General features: G+C 39.7%; 1 protein-coding gene and 1 pseudogene across 3 annotated transcripts; both read right to left on the bottom strand.

Annotated features, from left to right (window-relative positions):
• Nucleotides 1-2,103: 2,103 nt before the first annotated feature.
• On the bottom strand, nt 2,104-5,616 carry LOC116568186 (annotated as a pseudogene).
• Nucleotides 5,617-6,130: 514 nt separating this feature from the next.
• Nucleotides 6,131-22,990, bottom strand: LOC116567894 (guanylate-binding protein 1-like). 3 transcript variants are annotated; one of them, XM_032303278.1, is made up of 12 exons: nt 22,908-22,990; nt 21,870-21,982; nt 15,365-15,573; nt 13,068-13,195; nt 11,808-11,917; nt 11,344-11,540; nt 10,242-10,484; nt 9,078-9,358; nt 8,217-8,429; nt 7,322-7,424; nt 6,895-7,088; nt 6,131-6,317 (listed from the first exon to the last, which is right to left on the bottom strand). In XM_032303278.1, the coding sequence occupies exons 3-12, from the start codon at nt 15,552-15,554 to the stop codon at nt 6,201-6,203; spliced, it is 1,776 nt and encodes a 591-aa protein (XP_032159169.1). In that variant the 5' UTR covers nt 15,555-15,573; nt 21,870-21,982; nt 22,908-22,990; the 3' UTR covers nt 6,131-6,200. The 3 variants fall into 3 exon arrangements, with proteins under 3 accessions (XP_032159169.1, XP_032159170.1, XP_032159168.1); XM_032303279.1 differs by lacking the exon at nt 22,908-22,990 and adding an exon at nt 22,078-22,095; XM_032303277.1 differs by lacking the exon at nt 22,908-22,990 and having other exon boundaries at nt 21,870-22,035.
• Between the last annotated feature and the right edge of the window lie 1,474 nt (nt 22,991-24,464).

Below are 24,464 nucleotides of genomic sequence, written 5' to 3'. Positions count from 1 at the left end.
AGTAGACTTACAGGATCCTGGTTGGGGGTAGGGGTAGGTCAGGCTAGGATTGCCCTTTGCCCTTAACAAAGCCTAAAGCTGGAGGTAGTTGAGTCCCTAGAGGAATATCAACTCTGCCTGTTTCAAGGGCTTGTCAGTGGGTAAGGAAATTTAATAATTTTTCTTCTGCCTCTGTTTCCCATATCAGCTTCATAGAATGAGTTTGGAATTTTTCCTTCCATTTCTATTTTTCGGAACAGTTTGAGAAGAAAAGATATTAACTCTTCTTTAAATGTCTGGTAGAATTCACCTGGGAAGCCATCTGGCATAGGACTTTTGTTTGTCAGGAGATCTTTGACGATTAATTTAATTTCTTTGCTGACTATGGGTCTGTTCAAATATTCTACTTCTTCCTGTTTCAGTTTCGGTAGTTTACAAATTTCTGGGAATTTTGCATACCTTCTCTCAATCCCATAGATCCATGCAGGCAGCTGAGAGCTCTTACCCCTTTTCTTTGTTCTTAGTTACCCCAGAAGTTGTCTCTGCATGCTTGAATGAGTTGAGATAGAAGTAGATCTTTTGGGCAGCATCCTGAAAAGTGAGGGTAATGTCAGATAGTTGCTTCACTCATTTTTCTGCCCCTGAGGGAGAAATTGTGGGCTGAAGGGATTTTTTTTTAGATGCTGACTGTTACAACTAATGGGAGGGACTGATACCAGTAAAGTGAAATAGCATTCTTTTATCGGTGTTTTTGTTAGAGAATGAGGCCTAGGACTTCCTTTTCCATCATCTTGCAGATTTTACTTCCTTTTATTATTTTTGAACTACAAATGTTATTTCTTTAGAAGTTATAGTACAATTCAGGTCATCTATTTCACCTTGGATTGGTTTCAGTTTGTGTTTTTGTGAAATTGGTCCATTTCATCTAATTTGTTGAAAATATGCGTGTAGAGTGGTAACAGTGTTCATTTTTAGCTTGTCTATATATCGAATATTTAAAAGATTTCTTAAATCTTTATGTTTGCATTCACTTTTCATTGACTATCTTTTTTGGCCTACTTGATTCTTTTTTTTTTTTTTTGGCAATTAAACAAATATTTAATTCTAATGGAATAAATGAGAAAAAATAACTCTTCAATGAAATATATATATGAGGCAACCTTTCAAAGGGATGTGGTGGGGGAAAGATTGAGAGAAAGATGAAGAACCAGGGAGCTAAGTGGGCTGTTGGACAACACCATTTTTAGCAAGTCAAAGCATGGCTTTACCCTCTGCCAACATGTTAAAAAATATATAAATTTTTCTAATAAGTTTAGCACATAAAATAGGTACCAGAGAAAGCATGATTTTTTTTTCTTTCTGAATTTGTTCATTGCTCAGGAATATTTAGCATATAGGTAATAGTTACAATATATATATATGTATTTTTAAGCAGAGAATTAACTATACTCCCTGCTCCCCAATCACCTTTGCAATGTGTGCTGACTGACTTGTGCTCATATTTCACAGAAACCATCAATCCCCCATCATGTTTTAACTTTTTACTAATTATCTGAAGTGGAGTTAAGCAACAGCCTTGAGAGAAATTAGGAAGTACTTCCATATCCCATCTTACCCCCGGGCATTCTCAGGATTCTTCTCATCGCCCCTTTTATTGATCTTACAAAAAAAAAAAAAAGTTAAGACTTTAACAATCTGTAACAATGTGGACAGAGGGGAAAATATAGGGCCAAATACAGTGGTACCTAATGAGTTTTCTAACCCACTGAGCCACCCAGGAGCCCTCAGTGAGTTTTTTTTAATGCATGTAAAAACTCAAAAACATGATGTCTCTATTTTGAGGAATCTATTTCCTAAACATCACACCTAATTCTAACCTTTGTTCTCCATAAACAAAAGTCAATCATCCCATCAAAATCACCAGATGTCAGCAATTTTAGCAAATAGTTGGTCTCTCCTATAAGAAAACAAAACGGACTTAAGCAGTCTCTTTTAGGAAGGGGATATATAGAAGAAAGTATACATATGTACATATAAATTTTGCCCCTCAAAATAAACTGAATTTTTACATCTGCTGTATAAAAATGTCATTCTATTTTATTATGTGTATATTTATGTATAAAAACCACCACAGCCAATCTTTGTGAAAGGAGAAGGGGGCGTCTAGAAGATCCCACCAAGAAAATGGGGCTTGGTGCCTCCAGCCTAAAGAACAAATTCGAACTGTGTCTGTGGCCCTGTGGGTCTAGCCGCTTAGGGGTGGCTCCTGCAAGGTTTGCTGAGCAGGAGTACCGGCTTGGTACTGCCTTCTTGGAGAGGGAAGGGGGACCCATTTTAACAAGCATCCATCATGGAGTCTACGGAGCTGGTCTTCCTTAGGATAGATGGTACATGCCGTATCCGACTGGAGTCACACAGAGTCCAATGGCAAGATGGGAAGCACAGATCTATGGAAAGGGTAGGACGCCTTGTATATGCATGCTGCTCACAGGGACGAAATGATGGGGAAAGGGAGGCCGAAACCAGAGGGCAGGCAGCACGGGTTTTGCAGCCATTTTCAGCTTTTCTAGTTCTGCCTCCTGCAGTCTTTTCGCCGTGGCCCGTTGGTTCTGGAACCAGATTTTGACCTGGGTCTCTGTGAGGTTTGGAGCCCTGGACAACTCTGCCCTCTGTACAATGGAGAAGTGCTGCTTCCCGTGGAGTTTCCGCTCCAGAGCAAGAGGCTGGGCCGTCGTAAGGGGTATTCGCGGCTTCTGATGGGTCTTGTGCTTCTGGAGGGAGCAGGTGGCGGGTCTCCTGTGTTTTGGCTGCGGGGAGTATCTCCCAGGTTCCTGCATGCTGGGGGCCCCATCTCCTGAGTTTTCCGACTTGACCGAGGCAGTCTCCAAGGGCTTACCCAGGGGCCCGGTGGGGTGAGGGTGGTGATGGTGGTGAGGGTGGTGGAGGTGGTTTTGCCTGGCTGGCAGTGGGGATGCCCGCTTGGGCGGCTTCTTGTCCCAAAGGAGCATGAGCTCCCCCAGCTTAAGGGCAGGCTAGAGACCTCCACATGGCATTCCTCCACCATCCCCTTCACTCCCCCAGGCCCCGGCCCAGCTTAGCCACCGTTGCCTGGGCCTCCTCATCAGACGAAAACAGTTCCTTGCCTTTGATGCAGAAGCCATGACTTCCCTGACCTATGGAGCGCGGGACTCCGGGCCCAGCTGATTTTTGACCTGGGGAGGACAGCTTTCACTGAGGAAGCTCTGCTGTTTTGTCAGGATCTCAGTGTTCTGTGTTGTCTTTCTCTAAATCGGGGGATCTTATATATCCTTTCACTAAACCCACAGAAGGAAAAGTAACATCCTGACATTTAAACAAGAGAAAATATACTTCTCTAGGTTAAAAAGAATTTCGGCAGAAGAACACCATAAGGGTCAGCAAATATCAGTCCTAACGTGGGGTAGCTTTGGCAGACTGAAAGCTGAGAGCCTTGAATTACCTTTTTCTTGTTATTGTATCACCCAATGACCCATCTCAGATACACTATATCAGAAAGTCAAGAGAGGGGTAGGAGCCAAGGAATTTTATACTTAGTACATCGGTTTTATTTCACAGCTGGACTGAGGACCACTGTTGGAAGCAACATGCCTCCCTGGGGAGAGAGCTTTATTTTGTTCCCGGAGACAGTATGGAAAAGGCACTAAACCAGACAAATCATTCAATGGCATTAGCTGCTTCCCTATATTTCTCTCATCTTGTAATATATTGAAACATTGTGTAATACTTTCAAGATCCTAACATACAATTTAATACACATCCCCTTACAAATGTAAGCAATGTAAGGCAGATACATAGAATTTGATCAGTGTTTTAATAGAGCAGTAATCTGAAAACTATGGCTTGGGGGGTGCCACCTATATTTTAAAATAAAGGTGTATTGGACACAGCCATGCCCATCCATGTATGTATTTTCTATGACTGCTTTCACACTACATGGCAGAGTTGCACAGCTGAGACAGGAATTACAGAGACCACAATGCCATGAATAGTAATTGTCTGGTCTTTTGCAGGAAAGTTAGTCAACCATTTCGATGAAGAGTAAAGCCTTATTTTTTGCTGAAAACTGAAAAAAAACCCTACCCTATCAGAAATAAAAAGACTAGTGAAGCACATTTTATTTTCAGCTTGAAAAAAAATTTTTTTATTAACATATAATGTATTATTAGCCCCAGGGGTACAGGTCTGTGAATCATTAGGCTTACACATTTCATAGCACATACCCTCCCCAATGTCCATAACCCAGGCACCCTATCCCTACACACTTACCCACCCCCCAGCAACCCTCAGTTTGTTTCCAGAGATTAAGTCTCTTATGGTTTGTCTCCCGATCCCATTTTGTTTCATTTTTTCCTTCCCTACCCCCCACAACCCCCCACCCTGTCTCTCAAATTTCTCATATCAGAGAGATCATATGATAATTGTCTCTGATTGACTTATTTCACTCAGCATAATACCCTCTAGTTCTATTTGTGTTGTTGCAAGTGGCAAGATTTCATTTCTGTTAATGGCTGCATATTATTCCACTGCATGCACACACACAAACACACACACACACACCATATCTTCTTTATCCATTCATTTGTTGATGGACATCTAAGTTCTTTCCATAGTTTGGCTATTGTGGACATTGCTGCTATAAACATTCAGATGCACGTGCCCTTTTGGATCACTACATTTGTAGTCCGATTGCTGGGTCATAGGGTAGCTCTATTTTCAACATTTTGAGGAACCTCCATGTTGTTTTCCAGAGTGGCTGCACCAGCTTGCATTCCCACCAACAGTGTAGGAGGGTCCCCCTTTCTCTGCATCCTTGGCAATATCTGTTGTTTCCTGACTTATTAATTTTAGCCATTCTGACTAATATGAGGTGGTATCTCATTGTGTTTTGATTTGTATTTCCCTGATGTAGAATGATGTTGAAAATAATTTTTAATCATTTTAAGAAACAGTCACTTACCTAGGGTTTAGAAAATTAGGATAAATTCTATATACACTATGTAATACCAAGAACACTATTTTGTTGGCCAAAAAATATAAAAAGAAATCTATAATTTCTTTGGGGGGAAATCAGCAAACTTCCAAGTACAGACTGCTAAGAACTGGGAAAATATTGCCTAAATTATAAGACTATAAACAATCTAATAATTTAGTTCAGTTTTCTAATATATTATCTGTCATCATTTAAGGTCCATCTTTGTGAATTATATATTGTTATAAATACACAATGCATAATTGTCATCACGTTACTATGTTCAGCCCAGTGTCAATTACCTAAAATTCTAAAATGTCTCTTTGAATTTATAATCTGGGTGAATTGAACAAGAAAGGAGAGTTTCCTTTGTTGGCCTGTTTGTTTGTGACCCAACCCCTACTCATGCTAATGATTTCTTCCATCTTCTTAAGAAAATTCTGTAGAGGTTCTGGGTCTCCATATAAGGTGGCTTGCTTCAGCTTGGAATCCATCAGGAAGGCTGTCCTTTTCCAGGGCCTAGTGATCACATAACTGCTCAGACTGTGCAGTTGTGACACAGTAGAAAACTGCACACACACCTTCTTCACTAAAAAGCTAAAATGGTTGTCCCTGACATTGAAACCCATTGTACATGTGGCCAAACTGATGCTCCACTTTGTTCTTAAATTTTTACTTAAGATTTGGTTTTTATCCATTTATCAACTAATGGTCACACAGAAGAATAAACTGTTCCTGAATGTTACCAGCTCAAATACCTTCTGTGTTGTTGGAGAGGTAAAACTGACCTTTGTTACACAACTTAAAATATTTTTAGGAGGATGGACATGGTTTTAATTATAGCACTGCATGTCTTTGCAAATTTAGAGTGTTATAAAAATGCAAGATCTAATTATTTTCAAGTGTAATGCTATATTTCCAAATTCAAAAATTACTTAAGCTATGCCTTGGTTAAGAGTGACCAGAGGGGGAGCCTGGGTGGCTCAGTGGGTTAAGCCTCTGCTTTCAGCTCAGGTCATGATCCCAGGGTCCTGGGATTGAGCCCTGCATTGGGCTTTCTGCTCAGCAGGGAGCCTGCTTCCCACCCCTCCACCCTCCACCCCCACTGCCTGCCTCTCTGCCTAGTTGTGATCTCTCTCTATCAAATAAAAAAATAAAAGTTAAAAAAAAAAAAAAAAAACGAGTGACCAGAAAAGCTCTGTTCTTTAAGTCTTCAGCTTATGACGCATACTGTCCTTGGCCTTGCCATGTTCCTCCGGAGATTTTCTATCTCATTATGAAGTTGTTTGCTCTCATTTCGGAATCCTTCCTTTAGTAGTTGGGACTGTTCCTAAAAACGAAAAAATGGAGACCGAGTATATCAGGTGTCCACATTCATAGATTTTTAAAAATATTTCATTTCTTCTTGACATTTTCTCTACATATACTTTTCATTAGTTTCTCTTGGGCATCCTGTGATTACAGATTACATCTGTGATTACATTTCCACTGAGTGGTAAAGACAGTTCAGATATCTTACCCAGCTCTGTGACCCTATAAAAGTTATTGGAACTTTTCTGAACTTCTGTTTCTTTTCCCAAGTAATAGAGGCATGGTAGTTCTTGCTTCATACAGTACTAAGCAAGAGATACAAATAAGTGATTTTTCAGAAAGGCTAGCAGATAGCAGCCACCACTGATTGAAGGATGTACAGATAAAGGACTAGATGGGACCTAATGCAAATAAAATCTTTTAATAACCAGGCAGAAGCAGGAGCCAGGTCAGGCAGGAAGACAGAAATCGAAAAATACAAGTGGTGCAAGGACCTTCTTCTGGGCGTCTTGTTCTCACCGCTACACTAAGATATGATCAGGGACAGTGGAGAGGAAAGAGAAAAGCAGAAACCTCAAGGTAATGTAATTAAATACCTGAAGTTTGCAAGCTAGAGTTCTCTTTTGTTCTTCCAGCAACTGGATTCTATCCCTCTCCATCTTCTCAGTTAATTGTTTCACATGTTCCTGATAGCTCCTCTCTTTCTGTTCCATCATCTGCTGATTCTTTATTTGCATTTCCTCCAGTGCTTTTGCTGCAGCCTGTGCAGATTCGGCTTTCACACGTTCCACTGTGAGGAGGAAAAAGAAGAAAAATATATGTGAGAAAACATGCTGTCCCTTCTTTCCCTGCACACTTACCTGTCCTTGTTGCTGCTCACTGCATATGCCCTACTCAGAAATGACCTCAGCAAGGGCATCTTCGTTCTTTTTGCCCAAGTGTAAGGATCACAGGCTTACCCAGCCAAATTATTTAAACTTCGAGAGCTCTAGAGGCTATCTAGTCTCTGGACTGTCTCCTCACCTTCGATCTCCTTTTCCTTTTCTGTGAGAGTCTGGTCCGTCTGCAGAATGGCATCAGTCATAGACTCTTTGGACTTCAAGTATTCCTGAAGAACCTCTTCAGCCTTAGGACCAGAGAACATGGACTTAGTAATAGGAAATGGCTAGAAACTCTTGTTCCTGATTGTCTTCCCACCATCTTTTCCTCTAGGAATTGCTCCTCTGGGCCCTGGTGTGGCTGCTGGTCAAGATTCCTTGCCACTTGCAAGGTATGGGCACTTGCTCCAGGATGGCCAATCATGGCACCCTACTAAGCAGAATCCTTTATAGGAGACTGATAGAGACACTGGGGAAAAGAGATTCTTTGTTCTTTCAGACTAAGGGCTCTAGTTTGGGAGTTATTGGTGCTGTGGTATCCTTTTGAGTGAGTTACTGAAAAAGGAAGCCATCATGGAGAAAGCAGATCAAAGGAAAGTTAGAAGGAGAAGGAAAGACAGAAGCGTGGGGTTGAGGAGAGTAAAGACAGAGAGACAGGTGATGGCATTACTTGAAATCTTGAATCCAGCTGTCCTTAAAGCCAGTCTATAGCCTAAACTGATGAATTACCATTTTTGTTTAAGTGACCATTACTGGGTTTCTGTCCCTTACAGCATAAAGATCCAGCTATAATAGTGAATTACAGTAACAACTTGGTGGTTAATCTGAAAATCCAGTTAATAACTCAGTTATTAATTGAGTGCACTCTTTTGGATGAGCACATAGGACATATGTGGTATAATAGGCTCCCTGTACATGTTTATCAAATAAAAGCATGAATGCTGTTGTTCTTGCAATGTGTGCAATTACACTTGGTCATGCTGTTCTTCCAAGGAGGCATGTCAGCAGCTTTCCAGAATCAGCAGATAACTCTTGGGTACCTGTATCCCCTTCCCAGGTTTCTGAAGGTACTTTCTCTTTAGCTCTTGCATCTTCTGGATAAAGAGACGATATCCTCCTGGTTTAGAATAAATCCCCTGCTTCACAGCTTCTTCTAGAGGACTGAAAATATCCTTAAGTAAATCTGAGCAACGATCTGTTGATGCTTGCTGATTCTGTTTAAAAAAGTCATCTCGCTTCTTTTCTAGTTGGGCCTTTAATTTAAAATTGAAAAGTAAAAAGAAAAACAGGGAGAAGATGTTAGCTTGACCTTGGAGATATTGGAAAGGCATCTCAAGAACAAGTCTATGACCCTAGAAAAAGTTATAGGCACGTCAACAGGATCATATCCTTCCTCTTGCTCCCGACTCTTACTAAAGTCCTTTTTCCTTGGAGGTGAAGTTCAGAGCAGAGATTGCTGTCTTTTTTTTTTTTTTTTTTTTTTTTTTTTGCTACACCTTTAAGAGGTAGACTGCTTGTCAAATTATACCAGTGATTACATAGAATAGATGTGGCTCAACATAAGCCTGCATATGATAATCAGGACTACAATTTTCTTTGCCTTTGAATAGGATATCAAACCAGTCTGAAAACAGTGGACATTTGAATAGAAGCTCTGATTGTTACCTATATACCGTTAGTTAAATTTTGAGAAAGATTATTATTCATGAAAGAAAATTGTTTTAAAACTTGGAGTTTATCATAACAAACTTTGTTCTTCTTTTTATGATAATAACAAATAGTGATTATCATCATTCTAAAGTCTAGTAAACATTCCCTCTCTCAAAATAAATGCCCATTTCATTTTCTGTTAGTATTCTGTTTTCCAAGCCTTAATCCATATAAACTTGAGAATAAATTACCCCTAAGTCCTTTTGAAATAAATGGTCTACATCTTTGAAGGAACTATTCATAAAGAGTTCGATGGCCTCTTTCTCACACGCCTGGTGCAGGTCCAGCAGCTCCTGGAGGGTTTCTGTGGGCAGCTGCACCCTCTGGCTCATCTCCTGGTCATAGTGGGCAATGGCCTTTTGCACTGCAGCTGCATTCTCGATCTGGGCCAAGGCCAGAACTGCATTCTCCATGCAGGGCAGATCCCCACTACTGATGGCGTTGACATAGGTCAACACCAGGTTCTCTAGACCTACAAATGGAGAACAAATGAGAATACTTGTTGCTGGTGGGATGAGGAAACATTCTATTCTGTGTAATTCTGATCACGTCTATTACTACTCATTTGCCTCACAGCTTCAACGTCCTCAGGAAGCTTGCTTCCTTCCAACACCCAGCTGGAAGCTTCTTGGAAGTGCAGATTCTCAGCCTGTGCCCCAGATCAACTTAATTAGATCCTCCTCTCTGGCAAGAGGCCCAGGTGATATGTATACGCATAAAAGGTCAAGAATCTCTATTATGGTTAACATATGTCTATGTTTTTTGAGTGTTTGCATCCACTTTATCCCCCAAGCATCATTAGGACAGGAACCATACCACTCTCATTTAAGTCTTTGTCATCAGCCCTGGTCTGTGGTAAGCATTTGATCAATATTGTAGAACATAATCAAAAGGAGTTTTGTTTGTTCTAGCATAGTGTTGTCCAAGAAAAATTTCTGGAAGATGGAAGTGTTTTATGTGTATAATACAGTATGGTGTCCAACTGCTAGCCCCATGTAGGTATGGGCCTTTGAAATATCGCTGAATAATTGGAATTTTAAGTTATCCTTAATTTTAATTAATTTGCACTTAAATTGAGAGAGCTATACTTGTATAGTGGCTCCCATATTGGGCAATACAGGTCCCATTAACTAAAGTAAATTTAAGAAATAGAGCTTTTTCTCCTTTGGCCTCTCCCATCTTTTCTCATCCATGGGAATTTGGCTAGTAAAATCTATTAGAAATGTTGGTGTCATCTAGAATTTGAATGGTAATAACAGTAGGATTTGCATTTTTCAAAGCTGTAACTGTGTGGATATAATTCTACCCTCCTTTAGTCTTAACAATGAAAGAAAAAGACTAGGAAGAGGACTCACGAGGTCCATTGATTTGGATGCCTCCTGAAAGAGTTTTAGTTTTGGAATTGCTAAAGATGTAGGAACAGAAGAGTGCAGTTTGTTGCACAAATTCAGAATCCAGCTCATTATCATGCAATGTCTCAAGCTGGCCTAGCTTCTTCCTGTGAGTGGGTCGATCAAAGATAAAGCATTTCTTCTTTGGGAAAAACTTCCGGATACAGAGACGGGGCAGATTAAAATTGTGGTCACTTTCAGTGGTACCTGCAGAAAGATAAAAAAGAAATTTCCCAAATATAGAGGCTTGCAAACCTTTTTCTTTGAACAGCCAAACAGTAAATATTTTAGGCTTTTCAAGACAGGTGGTCTCTTTTCCAGTACACAGTCCTGCTGTTGCAGCATGAAAGCAGCCATAAGCAATCTATAAATGAATGGCTATAGCATTATTCCAATAAAATCTTATGCACAAAGACAGCTGGCAGGCTGGATTGGCCATCATTTGCCAACCCTTGGACGGAACACTGTTCAGGCTTTAATCTACTTTCTTCCAATCAAGGCCTATTCTTTTTATTTTATTTTATTTATTTATTTATTTATTTATTTTTCATTTTTTATTTGTTATAAACATATATTTTTATCCCCAGGGGTACAGGTCTGTGAATCACCAGGTTTAAACACTTCACAGCACTCACCAAAGCACATACCCTCCTCAATGTCCATAATCCCACCCCCTTCTCCCAAACCCCCTCCCCCCAGCAACTCTCAGTTTGTTTTGTGAGATTAAGAGTCACTTATGGTTTGTCTCCCTCCCAATCCCATAAATCAAGGCCTATTCTATTCCATAGTCCTTAGCTAATTGCAAGCCCTAAGCAAGGATATAAAATCAATCTAATAATAACACAGGAAAAGATGAAAGGAAAATAATTTATTCTTAGAAAAGAGGAGACTATAATTTAAAATCAAATTTATTAATTTGTGCATCAAATAAGCAATAATTCTTAGTTATAGCTAGCTATGAATAAAGAGAAAACTATAAATGTAAGAAAACCATAAATGGAATGCTGAACACAATAGTTTCTTGTGTTTTGTTATCTCCTTTTAATTATAAATCCCTGCCTTTCACCTCGTTTAAGCTTGAGTGAATTCTCCAGGTACTCATCTGCTGTGATGGGTAGTCCATTTACTTCCAAATCTAAGGAAAAATCCCTCAGTGTCCACACAAAATCTGGAAAGAAGCTCATAAAGTCAGCTGAATCTTCAAACCCATTGGCATTAGGGGAGGATTTTGCCCTGATTCGATCTGACAGCTCTGTCACATAGCTGAGTAGCAAACTAAGGAAAACTAGCAGAAAAGAACAGTGTCTTCCATCTCATATTAGTTCTATATATTTAAAACCTTCATTTCACCGTTGTTTTTAACCCGTGTCAATTCTTCAATGGGTACATTGGGTCTTTCCCTTACCCTTGAATTATTTCTTATGTTTTCTCTTTTTGTGCTTGATTCACCAGGATTCACAGCCAAGCAACTGGTTTTTAAATAGGTCTCCCCTCCTACTTTGGTGCTATTTTGAACAACAAAAAGGATACTGTAGTTGGTCCATGGCCTGCTGGTTGATGGTTCCCATGCTGTTGTACACAAAGGTGCTGCTCAGGAGTATTGCTAGGGCAAAGATCCAGGAGTCATTCTGGTTATTACCCTGGAAATCAGAACACATTTGGGCTGAGATGCTGAGATTATGTTTCATTCTCCTGGTACTTTGCAGATCAGCAGCAGTAAAAGGATGCTCATTTAATTAGAGCGTCATTGTGTTTGTTTGTTTGTTTGTTTTAGTTTAGTTTGCTTTAATTTGGTTAATGACCTATATGAGAAAACCAAATCCAAACAAATATGTGAGTGAGACTTCAGTTTTGGGTAATTTTATAATTAGTATTTTTAGTTTACATTGATTCTGTCTAGGTCCTCTTATGATCATTGACAGGTAATTCCAAAACAAATAATCAAGATTGGTGGGCATGCTAAGGCTTTAAATATAACTTAAGTTTAAAGTTTTCTTTTCCTTTTTACAGCAAAGTTGACTTACATAAGAGTAATAATATGTGTAGCTACTTCATTGAGCAATTATTAGGCACTTAACATTTTCCATTACTTACCTTATTCAAAACAATACTATGAGGCAAATATAGATATATAGATAGGCAAAAATCTGTTTTATAGATTTAGAGAGCTGAGGTCAAAATAGGTCAAATAACATGCCAACACCACTGAGTTAGTGACAAGGCTCATATTTAAATACAAAGGTATGGGACTTCAGAACCTGAATTCTTTTTTTTTTTTTTTAAAGATTTTATTTATTTATTTGAGAGAGAGCAAGAGTGAGAGAGATCACAGAGGGAGAGGGACGGGGAGAAGTAGACTTGCTACTGAGCAGGCAGCCTGATGCGGGGCTTGATCCCAGGACCCTGGATCATGACCTGAGCCAAAGGTAGACTTTGAGCCACCTGAGCCAACTGAGCCACCCAAGCGCCCCAGAACCTAAATTCTAACTAAAGTTCTCTGCAGGACTGAACTCATGACATCGATTTTATTTGTACTACTTTTATGTATCTGGGTTGACTGACTTAGCATATAGGCCATTGTTAATAATTAGAATACTACCCACTAACTACTATGATTTTCTCAGATTCTGCCTTTTGAATGTTTTCCTGATCTCTGGTTGCTAAACTTGGTCTCAGGGCACATAAACAGAAATGAAAAAACATATTTAAATGAAAGCTTTTATTAAAAAAATAAATACTGTAGAGAATATTATTAGGTTCTTATGCCAAAATGAAATCCTTAATCCTTACCTTCTCTACATCTCCCAGGCCCTCAGTGTCCAGAAGAACTAAGGTGTGGTTTGGCTTCTTGGGATGAGGCACACACCACATCCAGATTCCTTTCGTATGGGACTGCACTGTGGAGCCTAGAGAAAAGCCTATGAAGGGGAGTAGGGATAAGAGGGGGTAGAGTTAGAGATAGAGGATGGATCTAGAAGTCCTACAATGCAACACAAAAAACAACCTTGGTTAAGAAATGAGCAAAGCCCAGGAATAAATCCCACTTGGTTGTGGTGGATAGTCCTAAGAGATGCTGAGCTCTAAGATGCTAAGAGCTATTGAGCTCTAGCTCAACAACTGAGGGTTGCTGGAGGGTAGGGGCAAAGAATAAATGGGTGATGGACATTAAGGAAGACACTTGATGTAATGAGCACTGGGTGTTATATGCAACTGATGAATCACTAAATTCTACCTCTGAAAGTGATAAAAATAATTTTTCTAAATGAGCACAGGACTTGAATAGACATTTCTCCAAAGAAAATATACAAATGACCAGTAAACAAATGAAAAGATGCTCAACATCACTATTCATTAGGGAATTCATCCTTTCTGATGGAGGCATAATACTCTATCCCCAGGGGTACAGGTCTGTGAATCACCAGGTTTACACACTTCACAGCACTCACCAAAGCACATACCCTCCCCAATGTCCATAATCCCACCCCCTTCTCCCAAACCCCCTCCCCCCAGCAACCCTCAGTTTGTTTTGTGAGATTAAAAGTCACTTATGGTTTGTCTCCCTCCCAATCCCATCTTGTTTCATTTATTCTTCTCCTACCCACTTAAGCCCCCATGTTGCATCACCACTTCCTCATATCAGGGAGATCATATGATAGTTGTCTTTCTCTGCTTGACTTATTTCGCTAAGCATGATACGCTCTAGTTCCATCCATGTTGTCGCAAATGGCAAGATTTCATTTCTTTTGATGGCTGCATAGTATTCCATTGTGTATATATACCACATCTTCTTGATCCATTCATCTGTTGATGGACATCTAGGTTCTTTCCATAGTTTGGCTATTGTGGACATTGCTGCTATAAACATTAGGGTGCATGTGCCCCTTTGGATCACTACGTTTGTATCCTTAGGGTAAATACCCAATAGTGCAATTGCTGGGTCATAGGGCAGTTCTAATAACAAATCAAAACCACAATGAGATACTACTTCACACTCATTAGGATGGCCACTATCAAAAAAAACAGAATGTAGTAAGTATTGGGGAGGATGTGGGGATAATAGAAACTTGTGTTTTTCTGGTGGGAATGTAAAATGGTGCAGTTACTTTGGAAAACAGTATTTATTTATTTATTTATTTATTTATTTATTTATTTAATGATTTCTTTAAAATTTAAACATTACCATGTGATTCAGCAATCCCACTTCTGGGTATATACCCTCCAAAAGTGAAAATAGGCACTTGAACAGATATTTGTACCCTCATGTTTTTAGTGGCATTATTCATTATAGCCAAAAATGGAAGCAACTCAAGGATCCTTCAACAGATGAATGGAAACAAATTGGTATGCCCATAGAGTTGTTCAGCCATAAAAAGGAAGAGAATTCTGACACATGGTACAACACTGATGAACTTTGAAGATATTATGCTAAGTGAAATAAGCAAATTATAAAAGGAGAAATAATGTCTGATTCCTCTTAAATAAGATTCCTAGAGCATGTGTCATAGATACAGAATATAGAATGGTAGCCACCAAGGGGTGGGAAGTTATTGTTTAATGGGTACAGAGTTTCTGCTGGGGAAGATGAAAAAGTTATGATGACAGATGGTGGCAATGGTTGCATAACAGTGTGAACTTAACTTAATGCCACAGAACTGTATGTACACTTAAAAATTGTTACAATGGTAAATTTTATATTATGTTTATTTTACAACAGTTAAAAAAACCCAGCCAATATAGACCTAAACATTCCACTTAATAATCAGTGGAAAGTTGCTTTTACTGCATGAACATTTCAGCAAATGTCTTGTAGTTTATTATTTTGTACATGAATTGTTTTTGTTCCTGCATTATTAGTCTTTCTAGGAAAGGAACAATTTATGCTTTTAAAAGGGGATACTAAGGCAAAGTGGGAAGTGAGATGAACTGCCTTTTACACACCATAGGGAAGATAATAGCATAACTGTGGGCTGAAAGGTAACTTTCAATAGTCTTCTGCATCTCTGACTTCCTCTTCTTGCATCATTGCACTCAATACTGGCAGTGGGTGGACAGAAAGGACTTGACAGAGCTTTGTTGGTGCCACTCACCCTTATTCTTCCCAGCCAGCTTGTTCATCAGGTAGGATTTGCCTGTGCGGTAGAGACCCACAATAGCCACCACCACAAGAGGATTCTTATGGGCTGACAGGATCTTCAGAGCTTCCTGATTAGCCACCAGTTGCTCTCCAGTGTTCTCAATGAGGCACACGGGGGCTGGCATCACCATCTCTGAGGCCATGTTCAGAGTGTTCCTTAGTCTGCAAGAGAAGAGATGGGATGAAATAAAACTTCCAGTATAAGTAGATCAAATAATTCACCAGGTTATTTTACATTCAGAAGGTAGAGTCCCCAAATGTCCAAAAGTTTGATGTCAGCTTTGAGATAGATGAGGGTAGTATCTGTATCATTTTAGGAAGTGGCGGCAGGATTGTCAAAGTAGTCCATTGAAATAATACTGGTATGATAGTATCTTAGAAACATTCAGCCTCCCTCATAAAAAAAATTGTTCACTTAGGTCACCGTAGAAAACTTTCTTTTTGGATTTGCATTAAAAAATTTAGAGTAAACTTTAAATGTAAAATAGAATAGAATTTAGAAAGATTTATTTTACTTTCTGGTTATATGTAAAAAATTCAATGTTGATTTATTCATTACTTCTTACTACGAATAAAGACTTTCAGGGGCACCTGGGTGGTGGGCACCTGGGCACCTGGGCACCTGCCTTCGGCTCAGGTCATGATCTCAGGGTCCTGGGATCGAGTCCCGCATCCGGCTCTCTGCTCAGCAGGGAGCCTGCTTCCCTCTCTCTCTCTGCCTGCCTCTCTGCCTACTTGTGATTTCTCTCTGTCAAATAAATAAATGGAAAATCTTTAAAAAAAAAAAAAGACTTTCATACATCATTTCATGTATACCCTTTGAACAGTTCCCAGAGATTTTAAGTATTTTTTCCCCCATAGTTATTCTTATTTTGCTGCAGTGATGGTCCACAGAGCTGCTCACACTGCCATTCCAAAAGTGGAACCAATATAACTTACTTTTGCAAATTTTATAAAAACATATGCCCATGTGGGAGACACATGACTAGAGACTCATCCAAAGCCTTGGTGTGGGTTGTGTAAGCAAGGGGCCTTTAAACTTAAACTTCATTACCTTTACAAGTAAATTAGCCTCCAGCTACATGAAAGCACAAGTGCACAACTGGAAATACTTAATGTGGCTAAAAATTATGTGTATAGATATATACATATATACACATAAATATACATATATACGTGTGTGTGTATACATATATACACACACATATATAAGTAAGGGAACAAAAGACTGAAATAAGGAATAAATGATCAGGAGGCAGAGAAGCCTGGAAAGATTGTAGAATAGGAGGATCCTAAGCTCACCTCATCCCATGGACATACTTAGTAACAGCTACATCAGTGTAATTACCCCAAAATGAGGCAAAGACTGGTAGAGAAGACTGTCAACAGTTAATTGCAGAGATGAGACCACATCGAAAATAATAGCAAGGGTAAAGTTTGGTTGGAAATGAAACTAACATGCCAGACTAACCACAAGCAGGAGGAATAACACAAGTACAGAGAATGGAGAGGAAGAGACCCCAAACCAGTCACCCCAGACATGGGGGACCTGCACTGGGAATACACTCCCCATTACATCTGGCTTTGAAAACTAGAGTGGCTTAACTTTTTGAGTTTTTATAGTAAGTGGTCCTTAACATCAGGAAATTTATTTTTTTTTAAGATTTTATTTATTCATTTGAGAGAGAGAGAGTATAAACAAGGAGAGAGGCAGAGGGAAAGGGAGAAGCAGATTCCCAGCTAAGCTGAAAGCCTGAAATGGGGCTTCACCCCAGGAACTGGAGATCATAACCTGAACTGAATGCAGATGCTTAACCATCTGAGCCACCCAGGCACCCCTTAAGATTTTACTTACCTGTTTGAGAAAGAGAGAAAGCACAGGTCAGGGGATAGGCAGGGGGAGAGGGAAAGCAGACTCTCTGCTGGTCATGGAGCCTGACGTGGGGCTTGATCCCAGGACTCTGGGATCATACCTGAACTGAAGGCAGTCACATAACAGACTAAACCAACCAGGCACCTAACATCAAGAACTTTTGCAAATTTTATTGAGATAGATGAGGGTAGTATCTGTATCATTTTAGGAAGTGGCAGAAGGATTATTTTGGCTCTGAGAGAGCCTGGAGGGTGATGGAAAAGTGAGTCCCCACCCTTAAAGAGCCTGCATAAAAAGCAACCCAGTAAGACATAGCACAGAGGCAACAGTTTGAGAGGCAACTGGGGTATATGAGGAGATTTATTTACTAACCCCAGAATGTGCACAGGATGGGCAAGGATCTCCAAGAACAAAAGAACTGGTGGATGCCATTTCTCTCTCTCATCCCCAGCCTAGATATGCAGACACCTGTGGTAACTAGTGTGAACATTCACCATCTAGTTTCCTAACACTACATACCCTGTTCTCCTGCAGATCCCCCATCCAACCTACCCCACTGAGGAGGAGTTTCTCCAAAGTGTTTTGGCCGGGTCTCATCTTTCGAGTAGCTCTGATAGTTGTCAGCACCACTCCAAAGTGTCTGAAGATAACCACACATGCACCAGTTTAACTTCAGCCTCAATGGTCTTGATCTGACTGCTGGTTCTGCCCACCAACAAAAACCTCACAAGTGTCTGCACAGAGATCCCTGTAGTTTGGAGTCACTACAACCCCAACAGATAGACTGGAGTCAGACATTTGGTCTGACTGCAGGTCCTTCCCACCAATGAAAGCCTCTCAGAGGACAATGCAGAAAAAGCATCCTGCAGTTCTTTGCAACCACATTTCTGGCGAATGGGGTCAGAGCAGCCATCTGGTCTGACCTAACTATAAGTGCAAGGCTGCCCCAGACTGGTCCCTGAACAGATAGAGACCAAATCCTGCTCACAACAGGCAAAGAAGGCCATTGCAAAGAGCTGAGGCCACTACTTTCAAGATCAGGCGATATAGCTGACTTTGCTAATACATAAAACAAACACAGAGAGTTAGACAAATGAGGAGGCAAAGAAATATGTTCCAGATAGACAGAACAAGACAAAACCACAGTAATAGTAAATGAAATGGAGATAAGAAATGTCTGATAGAGAATTCAAACTAATGATGATAAAGATACCTATTGGAGAATGGAGAGTGGAGGATCTCAGTGAGACAAACAAATGGAAAGATATTCCATATTCAATGATTGAGAGAATGGGTATTGTTAAAATGTCCATACTACCTAAAGAAATCTACAGATATAATGCAATTTCTATCAAAATACCAATAGCATTTTTTCACAGAACTAGAACAAACAATCCTAAAACTTGCATAGAACTACAAACAGCCAAGGCAATTTTGAGAAAAAAAAAGAACAAAACTGGAGGTATCAGAATCTTGGATTTCAAGATATACTATAAAGCTCTAGTAATCAAAACAGTATAGTACTGGCACAAAAAGAGACACATAGATCAACAGAATAGACTAGAGAGTTTAGAAATAAACTCATGCTTTTATGGTCAATTGATCTACAACAAAGGAGGCAAGAATATGCAATGAGAGGGGTGCCTGTGTGGCTCAGTTAATTGAGTGTCCAGCTCTTGATTTTAGTTCAGGTTGTGATCTTGGGGTTGCAGGATTGAACCCTGCATTGGGCTCCATGCTCAGCATGGAGTCTGCTTGGGATTGTCTTGCTGTCTCTCCCCTTTATCCTCCCCCACTCACACACTCTCTTTCTCTCTAACATAAATAAATAAATAAATCTTTGAAAGAAAAAGAATATGCAATGGGAAAAAGTTTCTTCAACAAATGGTATTGGGAAAATGGGACGGCACATGCAAAAGAATGAAACTGGACAATTTTCTTATACCATACACAAAAATAAACTCAAATGGATTAAAGACCTAAATGTGAGATGTGAAAGCACAAAATTCCTAGGAGAAAACATAGGCAATAATTTATTTGCCATCAGCCTTATAAGCATTTTTCTCCAGAGGCAAGTGAAACAAAAGCACAAATAAACTGCTGGGACTACATCAAAATAAGAACCTTTTGCACAGTGAAGGAAACCATCAACAAAACAAATTGAATCAGAGAAGATATTTGCAAATGACATGTCTGATAAGGAGTTAATATCCAAAATATATAATGAACTTCCATAATTCAACACCAAAATACTAATAATCCAATTAAAAATGGGCAGAAGACATGATCAGACATTTTTCCAAAGAAGACATACAGATGGCCAATAGGCACATGAAAAGATGCTCATAACATCATTCATCATCAGGGAAATGCAAATCAAAACCACAATGTGATATCACATTATACCTGTCAGAATGTTTAAAATCAAAAACTCAAGAAACAAGTGTTGGCGAGGATATGAAGAAAAGATTCCTGGTGCACTGTTGGTGGGAATGCAAACTGGTGAAGCCACTGTGGAAAACAGTATGGAGGTTCCTCAAAAATTAAAAATAGAGGGGTGCCTCTGTGGCTCAGTGGGTTAAGCCTCTGCCTTCGGCCCAGGTCATGATCTCAGGGTCCTGGGATCAAGCCCCACATCGGGCTCTCTGCTCATCAAGGGTCCTGTTTCCCCACCTCTCTCTGCCTGCTTCTCTGCCTACCTATGGTCTCTCTCTCTCTCTGTCAAATAAATAGATAAAAACTTAAAAAAAAAAATAGAACTACCATATGATCCACTAATTCCATTACTGGGTATTTACGCACAGGAAACAAAAATGCTAATTCAAAAAGATATATGCAGCCCCATGTTTATTGCAGCATTATTTATGATATGGAAGCAACCCAAGTGTCCAATTGTAGATGAGTAGTTAAAGTGGATAAAGAGGAAGTGGTACATATATATAACATTATAATTGCTGTTATATGTAATACATATTAATAGAATAATAATATGCCTTTAATATGATGAAATACTACTCAACCATAAAAAATTAGATCTTGTCATTTCCAACAACATGTGTGGATCTATAGAGTATTAGGCTAAGTGAAACAAATCAGTCAGAGAATGGCAAACACCATATGATTTCACTCATATGTGGAATTAATTTAAGAAACAAGGCAAACAAACAGAACAAAGAAGAGAAAAGCCAAAAACAGACCCTTAAATATAGAGAAGAAACTGAAGGTTGCCAGAGGTGAGGTGGGTGGGGGTTTGGGTGAAATATGTGAAGGGAATTAAGGGTGTGCTTATTGTGATGAGCACTGAGTAATGCCCAGAACTGTTGAATCATTATATTGTATACATGAAACTAAAAAATAAAATCAGGAGGCAGATCAGGAGAGGTAGAGGGGAAGCTGTTCAAAGAAAATATCTGTATTTTCAGCCATACACTTCTAAGTTTTCTGTTCTGTTTTCTCTTCCATTTGGAGGAGAAGGAAAGGCAGGAAGAGAAGATGAAGGGGAGAGGGAGAAGAATGAGAGATGAGGGGAAGGGAGGAAGAGAAACAGAGAGCCAGAGGGAGCTGTCAGACAAGGGGATGATGAATCAAGCTTGCGCCAAGCCAAAGAATTCAGGGTAGGAGTTTCCAGAAGTCAAGGTTGGAACTGCTTGAGAGCACGGAGAGGTCAAGGCAAACAAAGATGTTGCCTTTAGTGATGCACCACAGTAGACTCTTTACAGAGGAAGCTTTTAGTAAAACAGGGCTGCAGATACTATTTGTAAGGGGCAAGAAATAAGTTGGTACCAAGAAATTGGATCTACTGAACCCAGATTATTTCTAAAGGAAGAAAAATACACTTTGAAATAAAGTTCAAGTATGTGATTAAAAAGTATGGTGTTTTCATAAATCTTCATCTTTCACTCTGGGTTTCAGTTTTCACTTTCTCTGTCTTTAACAGTTTCATTGGCTATTTAGCACCTCTTTTACTACTCATATGTAACCTATTTCAGTTGCCTTTTAGTTTCTCATTTGCAGTCAGATGGGTACCTAGCAAGTTTCATCAAAGACAATGACACTTTAAAAGAAAAGAGAAAGAAATCCTAATGCATTTCTTTTTTTAAAAATTTTATTTATTTATTTGAGAGAGAGACAGGGAGAGAGAGCATGAGTGAGGAGAAGGGCAGAGAGAGAAGCAGACTCCCCGTGGAGCTGGGAGCCCGATGCGGGACTCGATCCCGGGACTCCGAGATCATGACCTGAGCCGAAGGCAGTTGTCCAACCAACTGAGCCACCCAGGTGTCCCTCCTAATGCATTTCAAACTTAATTTAGGCCCATGTCTGCTGGTGCCTAATTCTGCAGAAGCACAGTGCAGAACAGGTGGGAACCTGCTACCACCAGGTAACACCGGTATGTCACCATCTGACCTGGTAGCCCACAGCAGGTTCACCTGCAGCCTGTCCCGATGCTGGTCACCTTTTAAGAAAACCACCCCTAATGAATACCTTCCCATCTCTGCCCCAACCTTATCATGAGTTCCGTTTCCCAGAGCAGAGCTTTTTTAAAGTTGAAGAGAAAGCTGCTTTGATGAGAAAGTGGAGTTCTTACCTCTTCTTTTTCCTTCTCAGTTAGGTGGAGTGGTTTCTGTTACTTCTCTGTTTCTCACTGGACAGTGGATCTTTTATTTCCCCTGTCCAATGTCATTGGACTTTCCAGATTTCCTTTAAAGACAGAACAGAAGTGAACAACCACTATAACAGACTTTATAGTAAAACGAAAATGAAAGCACTAAACACAAAACAATGAACTCAATGACCATAAAAGGAATTTCTGGAAGCTGAGTCAATGGGAGGGTAGATGGGCTTAACATAATTTATCAGTCAGAAACTTCACATTTCTTTGAAAGAAGAGATTTTAGAGAATATTTACTCATTTAAAGAAATGTCTATCAGATATTTAAATATAATGAAATGGATCTCAGACTTGGGGTTCAGTTTGAGAAACCCAGAATGAGGAACAAATCATGTAAATTTTTAGGTCTAATTTCCTTAAGTAATGAACGCAGATACAGTGGACTTGGCTTCTCATTTATACATACAGTAAGCTAAGAAAAGGACATGCCTCACACACTCACAATACCCAGCATCTGTGCTAATCCCCAGTGCACAGTTAGGAAGTGTCTCCATATATTGCACACATGTTCCAGGCTCTATGCTGATTGTGTACATAGGTTTCATAACTTATATCTCATGCTAAACTTTTCCCCACGATTTTATAGCAGCTGAGTCTCAGAAAGGGTGAATGTCTTAAGCCATATCACAGCACTATAATTAATCTGAACTGAATCAGTGTTGTCCCCTCTTGTTAAGCTACTTCATTGTGCAGAGATCTGAGTGAATAGCAATAGAAGTAACAGGTTTATCTCTCCTTTTTTAGCTCGTTCCTGGTAACAATCATGCTGAATAAGTGACATTGTCTTCATCTTACAGTGGAAAGAAGGAGGCTTGAGAGAGGGCATATTATATGCCTGTCCCTATTCAGTAAGTGAGTCAGAAGCATGGGAATCAAACTTTAAACTATTCCTCTTCCTCCCCATTGTTTCTGAAAGGAAGAAATAAGAAAATGAGGAGAAAGAGAGAGGTTTACCAAGTTCTCTGCTGATCCCAGATATTTTTCTATACCTAGAAGCCAGAGTGAGATATTTAACAAATAGAATTGTACACTTTCTTTTCTTGTCCCTTTTTGCATTAACTTTCCAAATGTCTCTGAGTAAATAGCTCTTCAATTTGTTTAGAAAAGTATGACGTCTCTGGGTATTTCCGTTACTGGTACACACCCAGTTTCTTCCTGCCTTAACGGACTGGAAACAGCAATTTTGCAGATGTGAAACTTTCTTATCCTTGATCTTGGTAAGATTGGTCCCTTTCTATTCTACTGGTCTCCCATGAGCCCTTTCTCAGTCTCCCATCACATCACCTTGATTTTTTTCCCCCTTATGACTACCTGAAATTCCGGTTCATAAAAGCAGTTAACTCACATATTCACAGCACCTACAGTAGGGCTTGGCATGGAACAGAAGTTCAATGGGCTATTATGTGACAAAATACAAAATGACCCAACTATGAGAGAAACCCCACACTTTTGCCAATTCGAATATATAAACTTTTTGAAGTATAGAAAAAATAGTAGAATACCTATGTAAAACATTTATTTGTTAATTTCATTATATAGTTCTTAAATTCCATATTACATGGATTTGTAATACAGATATATTGTTTCTTACTCATATTTTATAAAATAATTTTATTCAAATCTTCCCATCCTTTTTTAATATTTACCTTCATCATTATTAAAGCTATTTTAAAATCTTTTAACTTATTTCTTTTTCAGAAGCATCATTCTTCAGTCAAATAATTTGAACTATTGAAAATATCTGTGGGACACCTGCAGGCTCGGTCAGTTAAATGTCCAACTCTTGGTTTTGGCTCAAGTCATGATCTTGTGGTCCTGAGATGGAGCCTTGCACTGGGCTCTGCGCTGAGCATGGAGCCTGCCCGAGATTCTCCCTCTGTCCCTTCCCCCACTTGTGTATGTGTGTGTGCACACATGCTCTCTCTCTAAAAAAAATAAAAATAAAAATAAAATAGCTGCAAGCAGTCCTAAAGTCATACATCAAACAATGGAACATTTATTCAGGAAGATTTCCTACAACTCTGGAGAGAAAAGCTGAGAGTCGATGGTACTTGAGCAAAGACGCACTCCCTCCCCATTCCCAGTTCAGTTTAACAAAAGCTCCACTCATGGTGGGGTATGGCAAAAAAGATAATGGCTTGCTTTTCCCTCATTTTCCAAGCAGAGATAAGGTATCTCATTGGTAAATGCAGGTCACTGGTATTTCTCATCCCCTCCAACACTGAATTGCAGAGACTAAATTCCTGGTTAGTGTGACCAGGGACTGGGGGTCTCCCAGTCTCTACCCAGCCCTGCTTTTAGAGTGGAGGTTTTAGCCGGATTTAGCAGGCTGAGAACATCTGGCCTGACCACCCTCACTCTGGTTCATTTGTAGGGCGGAGTTTCCATGTTTAGGAAAGGCAAGTGAAAAACACCAGAGGCTACTGTACCTGCCCAGTGGAAGGGCACGGAGATTTTTATCCAAGGACAGAGGCAGTCCATAAACACAGAGCACCATGAAGCTCTCCCCAG

The sequence above is a fragment of the Mustela erminea genome, chromosome 10 (assembly GCF_009829155.1).
Source record: "Mustela erminea isolate mMusErm1 chromosome 10, mMusErm1.Pri, whole genome shotgun sequence".
Lineage (NCBI taxonomy): Eukaryota > Metazoa > Chordata > Mammalia > Carnivora > Mustelidae > Mustela > Mustela erminea.
Note: the sequence above shows the minus strand (reverse complement) of the source record. Positions and strands in the feature narration are given on the sequence as shown.

Excerpts from the sequence above, each read along its gene's own strand:
- LOC116567894 (XM_032303278.1), bottom strand. The coding sequence starts at position 15,554 with ATGGCCTCAGAGATGGTGATGCCAGCCCCCGTGTGCCTCATTGAGAAC. Across the intron at positions 9,359-10,241 it reads CATCCAAATCAATGGACCTC|GTCTAGAGAACCTGGTGTTG; the intron begins GTGAGTCCTCTT and ends CTCCATTTGTAG. Across the intron at positions 7,089-7,321 it reads AAAGGAAAAGGAGATCGAAG|TGGAACGTGTGAAAGCCGAA; the intron begins GTGAGGAGACAG and ends TCCTCCTCACAG.